Raw genomic sequence first — 18,789 nt, 5'->3', positions numbered from 1 at the left:
AAAAATTACCCATAACCTGGAAACACATTAAGAGTGATGCTGCAAGTCCTTTCAAAGGTATACTGAAGCTTTGTTTAACAGGCCCAAGGATGATTGATTTTCCTACAAGAATGTACCATTGCAAGATTTTGCTTTTTATTACTTATTAATTGAGAGCTCAGACTCTGTAAAGTTAATATGTTAAACTTAAATATGATGCAGTGATTTCTATATAATAACAAAGATAACCTTGAAATTTATGATTTGTTGCTGTGAGGAACACTGACCAATTTTATGTTTAGAAATCTTAGTCTAGTCATGTTTAAATAAAAATACTGTATAAACCCTATTCCTCTTAGAAAATAGTGTATCATCATATTGGTTTCCTCAACAATGAATGAGTTGATTAAAATTTTTGATATCTGATCACTGACAGTCAAATGAGTCATGCTTTTAACTTTTGGAAAATTATATTTTGACAAGACTCTCCATAGCTCAGTCTGGGCCAGAGATCAGCCTTAATGAGTATGTGTAGCCATGAAATCATCTGCATTTTAAAAGGCAAATATTCTATTACTCAGACTCTCCAAGGGGAGTTTTATGTCCACTGCTAACCACAGTAGTATCTCTCAAGACTCCTCATATGCCCTGGCCTTGATTTTTCAAGCAATGTTCTGATGGCTAACTCTGCTTCTTAAAGGTTTAGATATCAGGAAATGAGTACCTTCTGTGGAGCATAGAGATTATAGTTTTGTTAAATTATTAAACTTTTTATAAATTCGTATATTGGTCTCCTGATATATGAATCTAATTCTAACAGGGGTCACTTCTTCCAGGACCCATCAAGTCTGAGTGGCTGTCTAACAAAAGAAGCTAGAGACAGACCACAGCAGGTGGACAAGGGCCTGGCTAGAGCTGTTTAGCTGAGTGGCCACTCTAGGCAACACAAAAAGCATCTCACTTGTTTCTAACTTGTTAGGTAGAGGTTGGATGATGATCATTCTAGCTTTATTTTTCTCATTGGGATGGTCATCTGCAACCTATGACATGAGTTTAAGGTCACAGGATGGAAGGAACTCACATGCTCCCAGGGGACAAATACTTTATTTCTTATGATGTCAGTCAATCTGCTCTCCCCTGACAATCGTTTCATGTACTCCCCACAGACAAAATCTTAGCATTCTCCAACCCTTTTTTAGAAGCCTGAGCACCTTTTACACCTGGAATTTCATGAGCACAGTGGCCATGAAGAGATGTTGACACCTTCTCCAGCTCCTGAGAAGGAAGGTCTGTGGGCCCTCAGACCTCAATAACTCTCTGTAAAAGTTATCCTTCCTCGTAAAATAGAGCTCTGTTAATGTTTTATTTAAAATTCTATTGAAAAGACTTTTCACAAGAAATGCCCAGGATGGCTGCAAATTGCAATACTTATTTATTTAAACCTACATTCCTCTTTAATGTTTAAAATATTGGAGAGTAGCTGAATGCCCTACAGAAATGGACTCAATACAGTGGCCTCTCTGGATGTCAACCCAGTTTATGAAAACTTTCCTATTGACAAGGCAACATTTAAAAACGTTTTTGAAAGTACAAACATGAAAATTGAGATCTTGAGGCAACTTAACTTTTTCAGCTTCAACACTAACAAAGTGGTACAATGAGTGATGAACAGTGACCTAAATAAACACAAACACAAGCAAACAAGAGCAATGAGCATAAGGGAGATGCCCATGTCGCCCGCACACAGCATCATTCTTCAGAGCAGGGAGCCCCGTTGGGTTGAATTGTGCCTGAAGGCTGTCCAGAGCATCCTCATACTTAGTGCCTTCCTTCCTTGCCTTCATTCAGCAACTTGGTCCACCTGCCTAGTTCTCCCTAAGCATCTTCCCAGGAGTTAGTTAGCTATCTTAATTTTCAGTGAAGATGCAGGAATTGATGGGTTAAATAATGTGAGATTGCTTCTCATCAGAGCAATAAATTACAATTTATTGAAATAGATGTTCTGTCTAGTGGGACATGTCCACCTTGGATGACAAGAGGGCTCCCTCTTTACATGAGAGATCTCACCAGGGCACTGATTCGTGTTTATTTGGTTTTCTTAGTTCAGAACTTCAAAGTATTTTCCAAAGGTAATTTCCTCAAAAATCTTTTTTTAATTGGAGCATAACCATTGACAATTATCCCCACAAAATAGTTGGGCTAGATTGTGCCAACTCTTCTGCACTTTTCACTCATGTTGCAAGGAAGGACCTCCCCTACACCCCACAAGGGTTTCTGGGAGGGAAAGGGAGGAGTCTGGGGGTCTGAGGAGTTCCCACACCCTCATTCCAGGTTACTGTGTGAGCAAGAGCCATCCTAGGTGCGGTTTGCCAGGTGTGGGTAGCATTCAAATGCTCTTAGTACAGTAATGCCAAGCAGGTGTTTCACAAGCACCAAGTTCAAAGTCACATCAGCAGGAAGAAGATTCTTTTTTTTTTTTTAAAAAAAAGAAGATTCTTTTTTTGCACACATTTTTTTCCATTGCAGAAAAAACTAAATAACATAAAATCTACTTTTAACCATTTTAAGTACACAGCTCTGACATTAAGTACATTCATACTGCTGTGTATCCAGCACCACCATCCATCTCCAGACCTTTTCATCTTCCCCACTGAAAATGTATGCCCATTAAGTATTAAGCTCTAACTTGCAACGTTCCTTTTTTATGGAAGACCAGATGGTATAGCTTCCTAGGGGAGGAACACAGCACTTTGACAAGGTATTCTCTCTTCTTAGATATTGAGGAAATCAGACTTGATTCCCCATGATGAAAAAATTATATTGCATTGAAGTACCTACTTTTGACCTGATTTTCAAGACACTCATTCCTCTCCATTTGGAATCATTGAAGATTGGGCAGAGAATGTCTCCCATGAACAGTGAGCACTCGACACATGAAGAAGGGAAATTTTCTGCTGGGATGGTGTTTTTTGAAGAAGAAGGAATGGGTTCTCAGGATGGGATGAGTGGATATAGGAAGGCTTCTTGAAGAGAAAGAGAGGAGAGGGTGGGAGGGGATTGCTCTGGCCACATATGGCCAGTGGCTACTTTCTTGATCACCACAGATACAGAATATTCCATTACAGAGAGTTTTATTGGACAGAGTCAGACAGATATGATTCTGGTTATGTCTCTTGCAAGTTCTGTGAATTGAGTCAAATTATTTCCTTTTTCCAAGCCTCAGCTTTCTCATCTACAAAATGGGGATATTAAGAGTGTCACCCTGTGGGAAAGCCAGCTCACTAGCCATCAAAAACCACACAAAATCCAACTAGACCACATTTCTTAGCCTCTACTGCAGTTCAGTGTGGCCATTTGACTGAGCTCTAGTCATTGGAATATAGGCAGCAATGCCAAGTGCTGTTTTCACCTAAAACTTCTAAAGAGTGCACTCTCCCCATTTTTTACCTGTCTTCCTGTCAGTGCAATGAACAGGAGGAGCCACAAGATAGAAGCAACTTGGGTTCTGAATCACTGCACGGAGGAGAGGCAGACACTGATTAGAAAGTTTTAGTTCTAATTGTGATGTTAGCAAGACATAAGCTTATATTGCATGGAGGCTCTTTGTTACTGCAGCATTATTTACCCTAAGATAATTGTAGGGTTAAATGAGATAATTTAAGCAGTGTCCAACATAGCACCTGGGAGCTGGTGGGTGAATGCTCGGTGAATGTTACCTGTCCTTTAACAGTGAAGAACCAGAATGATACAGCATGTGAGACCTAGTTTTAAACTAAGGCTGTACTTAGTTTGCTAAGTAATCTTAAGCAATTTTCTCAAACAGAGTTTTTAATTACTGATCTGTAAAAAGGGAAATGATGAAAAGGAAAAATATTATTAAAATTAAGAGAATATGTAGTTTTTCTCCCATTCAGAAACCTCTATTCCTGCATGATTGAACATTCTTTAAGCTAGCTGTTGCTTTTTCTTGCTGCAGTACTGTATTGATTACAGATCTCAGTAGGGGCAGTCTGCTGGGCTCAGGTGCCATTTACTTAAAGTAGCATTGAGAATTCTTGAGCCAGGGCTGATCCAATGCAGAGACACCTTGGTGAGTCTGCAGGCCTCTGGTAATTGCAGGGCATCTAGGTTGAGCAGGCTATCGACAGGCACAAAACCAGCAGCTCTAGAGTCCAAAGGCCATCAAGAAAGCACTTACATTTTAACAGATATTGAGAAAGATTCAAGGGACCCTGAGCCACCCCCCAATTTTTCCCTTTCTATTATTAGGTAGGCAGAGAAGGAAGTGAACTTGCTTTCCAACTGCCTGGGAATGTCAGGTTCTTTACTAGAGGGGTTTCCAGAAACACCGAACATAGTGATGAACCTCTCAATTCCAACTTATGCTGTTTTTTACCAAGAATCAGGAAATGCTGGTGTAAGCCATAGGTTTTCTAATAATTAAAGCCCCTTCTACGAGTTTGGGTCAATTATGGGGCTGAACTGGGGGCCCCTGCCAAGGATTGAGATCCTGGGGTTGGAGCAGGGGCGGGGTTTCTTCCTTTCCAAATGGTAAGAACTGGGGTTTGTTAAGGATGAAAAAAATATGGCAGTGAAATCCAAAGGTTCAGCAACACTTAGGATCCAGGAATAAGGAGTCACATGGGGGTTGGGAATAAGGGGGGAATGTTTTGGGCAAACTCCAGGAGCATACTTCAGGAGTCCAATCCATTGAGCAGCTGTGTGACAGTCTGGCTCAGAGAGTCCAAAGCAAAGACATGGATTTTGTGGAGAAGATGGCCTACTCACACGTGAGAAGAGAGGACAGGAGCAGCTGGATATAAGCCAAGGACAAATGCTAGGACTGCCTACAGAGGAGGAGCAAAGGTTAGCTTTGCAGTGAGGTGGCAGGAAAAACACTGAGCTACCTAAAAGAAGTGCCAGGAAGCCAGCTAAGTTTGGAGATTCAGTAAGAAAACAATGTTTATCCATAAAGGCTTGGCAAATGGCCTGCACCAGCACTGCTTAGGAAAACCTTTACACTGAAACTTCTGGGACCACTGGGATTCTGATTTCACAGAGCACTTTGATGACTGACCAGGAATCCCACTTTGAGGTATTAGGAGGGAGCTTGTGAACATGCTGTTTTAAATCACCCAGGCATGGCTGCAGAAGAGGGAGGGCATGAAGAAAGAGCAAGATGAGCAGTGGGTGAAGGTGCCATTGTATAGTTGCTTTAGATGTGTGTCCAGGCCTCCTCTCAACCCTCATGGTTTCCTGAGATTCTCACCTCTGCTTTGACTGGGAGGATCTGCTTCTCTTTCTTTTTGGCTACTTATTTCTCCTGGTTCTGTCTTGCTTGTGCCCACCCCACCATGAACTCAGTTAATAACCTGGGCCTCTCTGCTTAATAAGGCTGGGTGGCAAGTTTATATACAAACAACTGGTCCTCATCACTCTAGACTCATCTTCAAAGCAACTGGCTTCTATCAATTATCTTCAGAGGAGGCCTGATAACCTCTCTAGGGGAAAATCTACAAGTTACCTGTATAGTTTGAGCACCAGAGAGCAGGACAGGAAATGGCCTCAGGATGCTTACATGGTATTTGGGTTGTTCTGCATGGTCTTTCCCCCAGTGTTAGGCAAGATTAGGGTGTTAATAATACTTGCTGGTGGTCCCCTTTGCCTCACTTCCTCTTTAAGATTCTATTCTGGAAGAATCTGTTCTAAATACAGCAGTGTCTTCTAACAAATATATACTAGGTATTAATAATGTATTGATAAAATCAAAGGAAATGATTCATATCATATTTCACAGGATCAAAGAGACACATTTATTTTCTTAACAACCACAAATTGGTAGGAAAGCGCTGTGTTATAGCTTCACTGAGAGTATTTTCTCTCCCTTTAGTGGTATAGTGAATAGCTTCTCAGACTTTATTAACTATGTTACATAGAGACATGTCTTTCTATTAAATATTTGAATGATGATAAACATTTTGGTTGGGTAAGAGTAGTGGGATATGGATATAATGATATTATAAAATAAGGGTGACTTATTTTATATGAAATACAACAAAACAGAGGCAGTACAATTCAACAAAAAGCATGAAATTTGGCATTTGAATGCATGGGGTTTTGAGTCTGTTTTTCCATCTGTAAAATGAACACATGGAATCTACCTCAAAGTTTGGTTAGAAGTAAATGAAATGATTTTGATGGTTTTTCCAGTAGTCATGTATGGATGTGAGAGTTGGACTATAAAGAAAGCTGAGTGCTGAAGATTTGATGCTTTTGGACTGTGGTGTTGGAGAAGACTCTTCTTTTTTTATTTTTTATTTATTTTTTACTTCAAACATTTTTTTTAGAGGCTAATACTTTACAATATTGTATTGATTTTGTCATGAGTTTGAGTAATCTCTGGGAGTTGGTAATGGACAGAGAGCCTTGGCATACTACAATCCATGGGGTCACAAAAAGCTGGAGATGACTGAATTACTGAATGAACAGAACTAATATGTCATAGAAATCATGGATAATTTCATTCAATTGCTAATGTTAAATATATTTCATTGGATAGCTAATATAAAATATGAATTTCATTAAATAACCAATATTAATTATTAAACATATTTCATTAAATGGGTAGTATTAGATATTAAATACATCAGTTCAGTTTTAGGGCTTCACTCCAGGCTTCCCTGTCCATCATTGACTTCCGGACCTTGCTCAAACTCATGTCCATCAAGTAGGTGATCCCATCCAACCATCTCATCCTCTGTTGTCCCCTTATCCTGCCTTCGATCTTTCCCAGCATCAGGGTCTTTTCCAAGGAGTCAGTTCTTTGTATCAGGTGGCCAAAGTATTGGAACTTCAGTTTCAGCATCAGTCTTCTCAATGAATATTCAGGACTGATTTCCTTTAGGATGGACTGGTTGGATCTCCTTGCAGTCCAAGGGACTCTCAAGAGTCTTCTCCAACACCGCAGTTCAAAAGCATCAATTCTTTGGCACTCAGCTTTCTTTGTGGTCCAACTCTCACATCTATACATGACTACTAGAATATTTCTTTAAATAGATAATATTAAGTGTAACCCTAAATCTACTCAGGAAGTGGTGCAAAGTCTTTTACATACTTCAGAAGACATTTCAGCTGGTTGCAGCATCGTCTCTTGAGCTACCAAGAAAGAATCCTCTATGAATCCTACCACAGGTATTTAAGGCTCAGCAGACATGGTTGAGAAAGTTCTAAGTCTCTGACACCTTCATAATTACTTTAGAAAATTAACCTCTCAGAATTAATAGGGAAACACCAGGGGCTCTTCCACTATAGTGACAGATAAGGCTAATGGGTATGCCTTCCACTCTCTACTACTATTTAATGCTGTGTTGGGAGCACTGGTCCACACAAATAAAGAAATAAGAAGAATCCCTAGGTAAATGAGTAGGGGCAAAACTATCACTATTTCCAGATGAAATATATTTTTAAAATTCCAAAAAATTATAGATAATTACTATAAACTACAATAAAACAGTAAAATAGTAATTTGAGAAAATAATTCAATAGCTTTTATGTTTACAAACAATAGTCTGAAGGAGTAATGGAAGAGAAAGAAAGACACAAACAAACTAGGCATAAACTTAAATATTCTAAACGTCTAAGAGGAACACTAAGCGCTCTTGCAAATACAAAAGGAGACTTGAATGAACTGGAAGAAAAGTCATGTTCTGGCCTGGGAACACAACATTAGAAGAGATTTCCTTTGCAATTTCAATAAAAATACTATCAGTTTTTGCCTTCTGGTACTAGTTGCTTATATCAGTAAATCTGGAAAACCCAGCAGTGGCCACAGGAAAAGGTCTGTCCTCATTCCAATTCTCAAGAAGGGTAGTACTGTACTAAAGAATGTTCAAACCACTGGATGACTGCACTGATCTCCCATGATAGTAAGCTTATGTTCAATATCCTGCAGGCTAGGCTTCAGCATTACATGAACCAAAACTTCCAGATGTCCAAGATGGGTTTCAAAAAGAAGAACCAGAGATCAAATTGCCAACATTTGCTGGATCATAGAGAAAGCAAGGGAAATCCAGAAAAACATCTACCTTTGTTTCATGGACTGTGCTAAAGCCTTTGACTGTGTGGATAATAACAAACTGTGGAAAACTCTTAAAGAGATGGGAATACCAGACCATCTTACCTGTCTCCTGAGAAACCTGTATGCAGGTCAAGAAGCAACTGTTAGAACCCTGTATGGAACAACTGACTGGTTCAGAATTGAGAAAGGAGTATGACAAAGCTGCTTATTGTCACCATGTTTAACTTATACACAGAGCACATGATGAGAAATGCTGGGCTGGATGAGTTATAAGCTGGAATCAAGATTGCCGGGAGAAATATCAACAACTTCAGTGATATGCAGATGATACCACTCTAATGGCAGAAAGTGAAGAGGAACTAAATAACTTCTTGACGAGGGTAAAGGAGGAGAGTGAAAAAGCCGGTTTAAAACTAAATATTAAAAAAATAAGATCATGGCATATGGTCCCATCATTTCATGGCAAATAGAAGGGGAAAGGTGGAAGCAGTGACAGATTTTCTCTTGTGGATGGTGACTGCAGTTATTAAATTAGAATACAGTTGCTTCTTGGCAGGAATACTATGCAAAGCTAGACAGTGTGTCACTTTTCTGACAAAGGTCCATATAGCCAAGGCTATGGTCTTTCCAGTATTCATGTATGGATGTGAGAACTGGACCATAAAGGCAAAGCACCAAAGATTTGATGCTTTCTAACTGTTGTGCTGGAGAAGACTCTTGAGAGTCCCTTGGATAGCAAGGAGATCCAACCAGTCAATATAAAAAGAAATCAACACTGAATACTCATTGAAAGGACTGATGCTGTAGTTGAAGCTCCAACACTTTGGCCACGTGATGTGAGGAGATGATTCATAGGAAAAGACCCTGTTGCTGGGAAAGACTGAAGCCAGAAGGAGAAGATGGTGACAGAGGATGAGATGGTCGGATGGCATCACCGATTCAATGGGACATGAACTTGGGCAAACTCTGGGAGATGGTGAGGGACAGAGAGGCCTGGCATGCTGCAGTCCCTGAGGTCATGAAGAGTCAGACATGACTAGGTGACTGAACAACTAGTTGCTTATAAATGCAATGAAAGAACTGACTGGAAAGAGTAATAAGAAAATATTCAGGAAAACCCTTAAAAGACAAATAATACAGAAGTGAGAAAACCTAGTTCTATCAGGTATTAAAATGTGTTACACAACAATTACTTATAAGGGAAGAAAGTAAAAACTAGAAGAAACAGAATAGGAGCTAAGCTTTTCTGAATGTATTTTGTAGTTTTGACTTTAGAATCATGTAAGCATTTTATATAATTATAAAACTAATTTTGTTGAAAATTCTAAAAGGTGAAAGCAAAATTAAACAAAGGAACCCAACAGTTCCATGGGTTAGAGCTTCAACCATGGAAAGGAATTGTCTCTAGACTTTAAAGTATGTTTGAGCATCCATAAGGAGACACATATCTTACAGAAAAAATTCAAACTCTTGAATTTAAAAAATTGATACCAAAAAGCAAGGAAACTATTATTTAAAATATATTTAATTGGAGGATAATTGCTTACAATGTTGTGTTGGTTTCTGTCATACATCAACATGAAGCAGCCATAGGTATACATATGTCCCCTTCCTCTTGAACCTCCCTCCCACCCCAATCCCATCCAAACTACTAAGCTTACATCAAAAGAACTCAAGAGACAATTTGAAGGGGTTTTAATTCATGAAACATGGAAGCTATAAGATTTCAAAGGAATAATATTAACTGAAATAGATTGAAACACTAGAATACATTAAAATATCATGAATTCTTGATAATATGAGGGATCCCATTAGTCACCAATGAAGGATGCTAGAGTAGAAACATGTTATTCTGAAAATAGTTTTTAAAAAAGAAAGAATAAAGCATTTTCCTGTCTTTCTTATACAAATCACACCTCAGGGAACCAAATAGGTGTGGAACTGTTAACCAAACAGTTTTTCTGTAAAGAACTCTAAATAATAGAGAAGGAATAACAGAATTAGAAAACTACAATTTTGGAAATTCTAATGAAATAATGTATGTAGGCAATACGCCTCAGTGACTGTTAAGATCATAAAAGAGTACCATCTTTTGTAAAACATTCTTGCTACAAAACAACCCCTGAATCTGATCAAACCCAGCTAGCTATTTACCGGGTCAGTCAGTCAGTCGTGTCTGACTCTTTGCGGGTACACAGAGAAAAAAAAGGCTGGTTTCTTCAGTAAGTAAGTTGCAAGGATAAAAAAGAGGGAGAGAGACTGAAAGAGACTGGAGATACTTCAGTCAAATGCAATGCTTGGACCTTGTTCACATTTCAATGAACAAAACCCAAATTCAGCATTCTTGCCTTGAGGACCCCATGGACAGTATGAAAAGGCAAAAAGATATGACACCACAAGATAAGCCCCTTAGGTTGGTAGGTGACCAGTATGCTATTGGGGAAGAGCAAAAAAATAACTCCAGAAAGAATGAAGAAGCTGAGCCAAAGCAGAAATGATACCCAGTTGAGGATGTGTCTAGTGATGAAAGTAAATTTCAAAGCTGTAAAGAACAATAGTGCATAGGAACCTGGAATGTTAGGTCTGTGAATCGAGGTAAATTGAACTTGGTCAAACAGGAGATGGCAAGAGTGAACATCAACATTTTAGGAATCAGTGAATTAAAATAGATAGGAATGGGTGAATTTAATTCAGATGACCATTATGTCTACTACCGTGGGTGAGAATCCTTTGAAAGAAATGGAGCAGCCCTCAGTCAACAAAAGAGTCCAAAATGCACTAATTTGGTGCAATCTCAAAAGCAACAGAATGATCTTGGTTTATTTCCAAGCAAAACATTCAACATCACAGTAATCCAAGTCTATGCCCCAACCACTAGTGCCAAAGAAACTGAAGCTGAATGGTTCTATGATGACCTGAAAGACTTTCTAGAACTAACTCCAATAGAAGATGTCTTTTTCATCATAGGGGACTGGAATGCAAAAGTAGGAAGTCAAGAGACACCTGGAATAATGGGCAAGTTTGGCCTTGGAGTACAAAATGAAGTGGGTCAAAGACTAACAGAGTTTTGCCAATAGAATGCATTGGTCATAGCAAAGACCCTCTTCCGACAACACCAGAAACAACTCTACACGGGGACATCACTAGAGAGTTAATACCAAAATCAGATTGATTATATTCTTTGCAGCCGAAGATGGAGAAGCTCTATACAGTCTGCAAAAACAAGACCTGGAGCTGACTGTGGCTCAGATGATGAGCTCCTTATTGTAAAATTCAGACATAACTTGAAGAAAGTAGGGAAAACCACTAAGCCATTCTGGTGTGACCTAAACCAAATGCCTTATACAGTAAAAGTGACAAATAGATTCAAGGGATTAGCTCTGATAGATAGAGTGCCTGAAGAACTATGGACAGAGGTTTGTACAGGAGGCAGTGACCAAAACCATCCCCAAGAAAAAGAAATGCAAAAAGGCAAAATGGTTGTCTGAGGAGGCCTTACAAATAGCTGAGAAAAGAAGACAAGCAAAAGGCCAAGGGAAAAAGGAAAGATATACACAACTGAAGGCAGAGTTCCAGAGAATAGCAAGGAGAGATAAGGCCTTCTTAAGTGAACAATGCAAAGAAATAGAGAAAATGATAGGATGGGAAAAATTGGAGATACCAAGGGAACAGTTCATGCAGAGATGAGCACAATAAAGGACAGAAATGGTAAGGAACTAACAGAAGCAGAAGAGATTAAGAAGAGGTGGCAAGAATACACAGAAAAACTGTGCAAGAAAGTCTTAATGACCCGGATAACCACAATGGTTTGGCCACTCACCTAGAGCCAGACATGCTGTAGTGTGAAGTAAAGTGGTCTTAGGAAGCATCACTATGAACAAAGATAGTGGAGGTGATGGAATTCCAACTGAGCTTTGGTATTTCAAATACCAAAAAATCATGCTGTTAGAGTGCTCACTCAATGGAAAACTCAAGCAATGGCCACAGGACTGGAAAAGGTCAGTTTTCATTCCAGTCCCAAAGAAGGGCAATGTCAAAGGATGTTCAAACTACTATACAACTGCACTCATTTAACATGCTAGCAAGGTAATTCTCAAAATCCTTCAAGCCAGCCTTCAACAGTACATGAACTGAGAATTTCCAGTTGTACAAGCTGGGTTTAGAAAAGGCAGAGGAACCAGAGATCAAATTGCCAACATCTGTTCAATCATATATAAAGGAAGAGAATTCCAGAAAAAAGTACTTCTGCTTTATTGACTATGCAAATGTCTTTGATTATGTGGATTACAACAAACTGGAAAATTCTTAAAGAGATGGAAATGCCTGACCACCTTCCCTGTCTCCTGAGAAACCTGTATGCAGGACAAGAAGCTACAGTTAGAACTGAACATGGAACAACAGATTGGTTCAAAATTGGGAAAGGAGTATATCAAGGCTGTTGTCACCCTGCTTATTTAACTTCTTTGTAGATTACATCATGTGAAATGCTGGGCTGAATGAGTCACAAGCTAGAATCAACATTGCCAGGAGAAATACCCGTAACCTCAGATACACAGATGACACAACCTTTATGACAGGAAGCAAAGAGGAAATAAAGAACCTCTTGATGAAAGTGAAAGAGGAGAGGGAAAAATATTGGCTAAAACTCAACATTCAAAAAACTAAGATCATGGTATCCAGCCCCACCAATTCATGGCAAATAGGGAAACAACGGAGACAGTGATATACTTTATTATCTTGGACTCCAAAATCACTGCAGATGGTGATTGCAGCAATGAAATTAAAGATACTTGCACCTTGGAAGAAAAGCTATGACATAACTAGACAGCATATTAAAAAGGAGAGACATCACTTTGCTGCCAAATTTCTGTATAGTCAGAGCTATGGCTTTTCCAGTAGTCATGTATGGATGTGAGAGTTGGACCATAAAGAAGGATGAGCACCAAAGAACTGATGCCTTCAAACTGTGGTGCTGGGGAAGTCGCTTGAGAGTCCCTTGGACTGCAAGGAGATCAAACCAGTCAATCCTAAAGGAAATCAACACTGAATATTCATTGGAAAGATTGATGCCGAAGCTCCAATACTTTGGCCACCTGACGTGAAGAGTCAACTCATTGGAAAGACCCTGATGCTGGGAAAGATTGAGGGTGAGAGGAATATAGTTGAGTAACAATGTTGTAATAGTGTCAGGTGGACAGCAAAGGGATTTAGCTATTTTCCAGTAGTCATGTATGGATGTGAGAGTTGGACTGTGAAGAAGGCTGAGTGCCGAAGAATTGATGCGTTTGAACTGTGGTGTTGGAGAAGACTCTTGAGAGTCCCTTGGACTGCAAGGAGATCCAACCAGTCCATTCTGAAGGAGATCAGCCCTGGGATTTCTTTGGAAGGAATGATGCTAAAGCTGAAGCTCCAGTACTTTGGCCACCTCATGCGAAGAGTTGACTCAGTGGAAAAGACTCTGATGCTGGGAGGGATTGGGGGCAGGAGGAGAAGGGGACGACAGAGGATGAGATGGCTGGATGGCATCACTGCCTCGATGGACGTGAATCTGAGTGAACTCTGGGAGTTGGTGATGGACAGGGAGCTTGGCGTGCTGCGATTCATGGGATCGCAAAGAGTCGGACACAACTGAGTGACTGAACTGAACTGAACTGATACATGTATCCAATCTCTCTCAAACTTCCCTCTTATCCAGCCTGCCACATAACATTGATCAGAATTCCTTGTGCTATACAGTAGGTCATTGTTGGTTATCTATTTTAAATATAATAGTGTGTACATGTCCATGTGCACGTCCATTCCAAACTCCCTAACTATCCCTACCCCCTATTCTTCTTATCTGGCAACCATAAATTCATTCTCTAAGTCTATGAGTCTTTCTGTTTTGTAAATAAGTCCATTTGTATAATTTCTTATTAGATTCTGCATAAAAGAGGTGTCATACAATATTTCTCCTTCTCTGTCTCACTTACTTCACTCAGCATGACAACCTCCAGGCATTTCCATGTTACTACAAATGGCATTATTGCATTTTTTTTTAGGTTGAGTAGTATTCCATTGTATATATGTAATACATCTTTTTTATCCATTCCTCTGTTGATGGACATTAAGTTTGTATCCATGCGGAAACAACCTAGATGTCCATCAGCAGATGAATGGATAAGAAAGCTGTGGTACATATACACAATGGAGTATTACTCAGCCGTTAAAAAGAATACATTTGAATCAGTTCTGATGAGATGGATGAAACTGGAGCCAATTATACAGAGTGAAGTAAGCCAGAAATACAGTATACAACACATATACAACAGTATACCAATACAGTATACGAACACATATATATGGAATTTAGAAAGATGGCAATGATGACCCTGTATGCAGGACAGCAAAAAAGACACAGATGTGTATAGCGGACTTTTGGACTCAGTGGGAGAGGGAGAGGGTGAGATGATTTGGGAGAATGGCATGAAACATGTATAATATCATGTAAGAATCGAATTGCCAGTCTATGTCTGATGCAGGATATGGCACGCTTGGGGCTGGTACGCGGGGATGACCCAGAGAGATGTTGTGGGGAGGGTGGTGGGAGGGGGTTCATGTTTGGGAACGCATGTACACCCGTGGTGGATTCACGTCAATGTATGCCAAAACCAATACAGAATTGTAAAGTAAAAAAAATAAATAAATAAAATAAAATTAAAACAAAAAGTTTGTATCCATGTCTTGGCTATTGTAAACAGATAACTGACTACTTTTATGGATGTTTAAAATTTTTCATAATAAATAAATAAAACATCAATTTCTGAAAAATACTTATTTCTTTAAAATTTTTTCCCCACAAAGGAGGAATAGGAAAAATAAAACAAAAGAAAGCCCTGGTTTTACTTCAACTTGGTGTTACTGTGACCCTGAATAAATGAGAGCTAAAGATATCAAGTCTCATTTGGGACCAAGATCTCATTGTTAGAATTTTGCTAAGACTGAGAACATAAATGGACAGAGGGCTTAAAACTTTTTAAATTTAAAAGTTCACTTTCTATTTTATTTTATTTTTAAATTTTGTGGTGGCAAAGAGGTGCTGCCTTCCAATATGGCATATGGCACCATTTTATATTAGGGAAAGCTAAAGAGGAACAACACTATGAGAATTTCACAATGGCATTTGTGACAAAATAATGAATACAAATTAAGAATAATATAGGAAGTCTCTCCTGCCTCTCAAAAAAGCTACAGGTGAGTGATGATATTGGGTTTGTCACCTAGGGAGCTCAGCATACCTGGGTATCCCCTTTCTCCCAATGAGGTGCTGTCAACCTTTTAGCACCTCCCTGTTCTCCATCCATTCCCTCTAGAAACAGCTACTGTGTGTACCCTGTGCCAAGCACTGGGCTGGGTGCTTGGATATGCATGAAAAGAAACATGGTTCTCACCCTGCAGGAGCAAACCAGGAAGAACAGGTCACCTGCTCAGGAAAGAGAGATGGAAACAGAAATGTTCTAAACAAGTGGAGAGGTGTCTCCCTGAGGTGGATGCAGAGAACTGGAGGGCACCCATAGAAGCGAAAGACATCAGGGAAGGTTTCTGGAAGTGGAGGGATATTGAAGAGACCTGAAAGAAAGTAGCAGATGATGATAATCCAAGAAAAGTAAAAGAATGAGGAAAGCATCCCAGGTAGGGAGAGGCATGTGTCAAGTCCTGAAGGATTGGGGAGGGGAGAGTGGGCATGAGTGCTAGGCAGAGAAAAGATTGTGGAGGGGAGACTGGATGGTGGAAAGTGGTGGGGGGCACTGAGTTGAGGAAGGGCTATAATGAAGGAGCAAATGTCTGTAACAGGGTTCTCAGTGTGGTCTGGGACCAGCAACATTAGCATCACCCAGGAAGTTGGAGAATGCAAATTCTCAGGCTCAGTCCAGACCTGCTTAATCAGAAACCCTGTGGGTAATGCCCAATAATCTGTTTTAACCAGCCTTCTAGGTGATTCTCTAAACGATTTTACCCTCCAAGGGACATTTAGTAATGTCTGAATATACTTTGGGCTGTATGACTGATGGGGGTAAAGTACTACTACTAGTGTTTAGTAGCCTGGGATGCTGCCGAACATCCTACAGTGCACAGGACAACCCCTTCCCCTGCCCTGCCCCCTGCCAAAAAAAAAAAAAAATCCAAATGTCAATGGTGCAGCTGTTGAGAAATCCTGATCCTCTCTTTCTCTGTCTGGCTGCCTTCCTTCCTTCTTGTCTCTCTTTTATTCCCACTTGTCCTCTACAGACAGAAAGCAGAGCCCTCAGTTACAGATAACCATCTTCTTTTATTGAATTAGCAATGCCCCATGACTAAGTTGACCTGTGGTTAATATAGGCATTATCTGATTTTTGTCCCAAAGGGTCCATTTCTCTTCCTGGGAGTGGGATGGGGTGGCTCAAAGTATAGGTGACCGTTCCCACCTCAGACCTGAAGCTCTAGGTCTTGGCCACCCTGCAGATGAGCTTATACCTGAGGCCCAAATAACCAGGAGTCTTGATTTTGGCATGAAAGATAGTTGCAGTGAAAGTGGAGGCTTCCACAAGAAATATCAGGGATAACTCTGAACTCTTCATCCAGATCACAGAAGTAAGCATGTCCACAGAGAGTACAAAGTCCAAACAATGTTTTTAAGCATAGATGTAAAGTCACATGAAGAGTCTGAGAGTAACCGACAGATAGAATTCTGATATAAAGGGTAACATTGACAAATCCAGTAATTATATCCACTAGAAGAAGTTTACAGAGCAAAAAGAGTAAGGAAAGTGTAAAGTTACAAATACAGGCATTGGCAGTGCCCATCCAACACTTTCCAGGGGAGCTGGTGCCCCCAATACGAATGTTTAGTCTGCTTATTATTATTCCACCATGGTGGTAGGTGTCCCAGGCTTTTAAAGTCTGAAGCCATTAACCATTTCCATTATCCAGCTTCTTTGGCTCTGTTTTCAGGCTCTCTCACACCCCCTAAGAACCGTCTCTCCCATAGTTAACCCACATGGAGAAAATGACCTGGTAAAGCTGAGAATGCATGTTGAGTCTGCTCGAGGGCCATGTTTGTCACTAAACATGAACCAACTGATCTTTTGGTTTGTAGCTCTGGCCTCTATTGAATCTACTTAGTCATCCTGATTGACAGAGTAACCTCTGGGACACTGAGAACATGGAGCTTCTGGGCTTCTAAGGGAGCGTGAGGGCCAGACCAAGGACAATAAGGAACGGCTCTGGGCTTCTGCTTCTGGCACTTGGCCTATTGTCCTCTTTGGTCATCCTGATTGTCATAATGCACCTTTTCTTCCAACTTCTACATTCCCATGATACTCAAAAACATGTGTGGTAGATTGAAAAACGTGGCCACCGCATTCTGCAGCTCCCTCCACCAAGAAGTGGAGTCCATGTCCTGTTTCCTCATCCCTGAATCTGAGATGGCCATGTGACTGGCCAGTAGCACACAGAGGAAGTGACCTCATGTGAATCTGAGACTGGGCCTCAAGACATGTGCATCTTCTGTCCTGGATCCTTTGGACCTTAAAGTTGTTGAGTGTATCAGTCCAAGCTAACCTGCTGAATAATGAGAAACAAATGTCCCCACCACCTTGATCATTCCAGAGGATAGCCAGACAAACCCCAGGAAGAGAGGCATTCTGCTTGGTACGGCTGACTGCATATACATGAGGAAGTCCACCCAAGACCCAGAGAAGACCCTCTTGTGGCATGGTGTATGTGTGCTCAATCATGTCCAGCTCTTTGTGACCCTATAGACTGTAGCTCACCAGACTCCTCTGTTCATGAGATTTTCTAGGCAAGAAATATTGAAGTGGGTTGCCATTGCCTTTCTCCAGAAGAGCCTCTTAGGTGAACTCAGCTTGCCAATGCACAGAATCATAAGCTAAATAAATGGCTATAGTTTTAAATATTAAGTTTTGGAGTAGTATTTTATGTAGCAGTAGATAATTGACAACAACAGTATTTGTGTTTATAATAACTCCTAATTAGTCCTTGAACTTATTGCCACATTTCTCTGAGAAGCCATGGGATTTGCCTCTCAACCTAACACAACTGGGATTTATCTTTTATTATCTCAGGAGCCTCAAAGGCTCTAGCAGAAGGAAACTCCTTGTTTTTTTCATCAAGATGCTAAGAGATCTAGGTAAAAGCTACAGAAAATTTTGAGTCTGCCAACATTCACTTGAAGAGAAACAGGAGGATTAAATATGTAAAACTGCATTTCTTAGACATAGACAGATTTCTGACCTTCAGCCGGCGGTCGGGATCTCCACTGCATAGAGAGTTTACAGATACTTTAAATGATTTCCAGGCTGGGCTTAAGTTATTCATCACAACCTGAGGAAAAAAGAAAGAAGTGGTGGGTGGGAGAGAAAATGCTTGACATTTTCACTTTCAACATAAAAACTACTTGAGAAGCATTGAAAGCTTGAGAAGCTTATGAAATGGACAATTGTCTGAAACAGGTGCCTTAATGAAAACTTGAAGTAGTAAACCTCTGAAAGGTGCTCACTGAGTGAACATTATGGGCAGAACTTCTGTGATCACTAGCCTGGCTATTGTTTTATGAATAATAACAATAATATTGTACAGTATGTGGGTGTTGGAGATGACCCCTTCTATATCAAAAGAGGGTAGGATTAAGAAGATGGGCTGCCTCTGCCTCTGATAAAGGATCCCCCGTTCTGTAGGTCAGTGCTCTGGCATAA

General features: G+C 40.1%; 1 protein-coding gene across 1 annotated transcript in view; it reads right to left on the bottom strand.

Annotated features, from left to right (window-relative positions):
* The window catches only part of LOC120860381 (copine-4), a 491,427-nt gene that overhangs the window by 149,003 nt on the left and 323,635 nt on the right, over positions 1–18,789 (bottom strand). Inside the window, exon 6 of the mRNA XM_040236182.1 lies at positions 18,329–18,418. Coding sequence (XP_040092116.1) covers positions 18,329–18,418 — 90 coding nt within the window. The remainder of the gene's footprint in view (positions 1–18,328; positions 18,419–18,789) is intronic.

Source organism: Oryx dammah, unplaced genomic scaffold (assembly GCF_014754425.2).
Source record: "Oryx dammah isolate SB20612 unplaced genomic scaffold, SCBI_Odam_1.1 HiC_scaffold_11058, whole genome shotgun sequence".
Taxonomy (NCBI): Eukaryota; Metazoa; Chordata; class Mammalia; order Artiodactyla; family Bovidae; genus Oryx; species Oryx dammah.
This window is presented reverse-complemented; position numbering and strand designations above follow the sequence as displayed.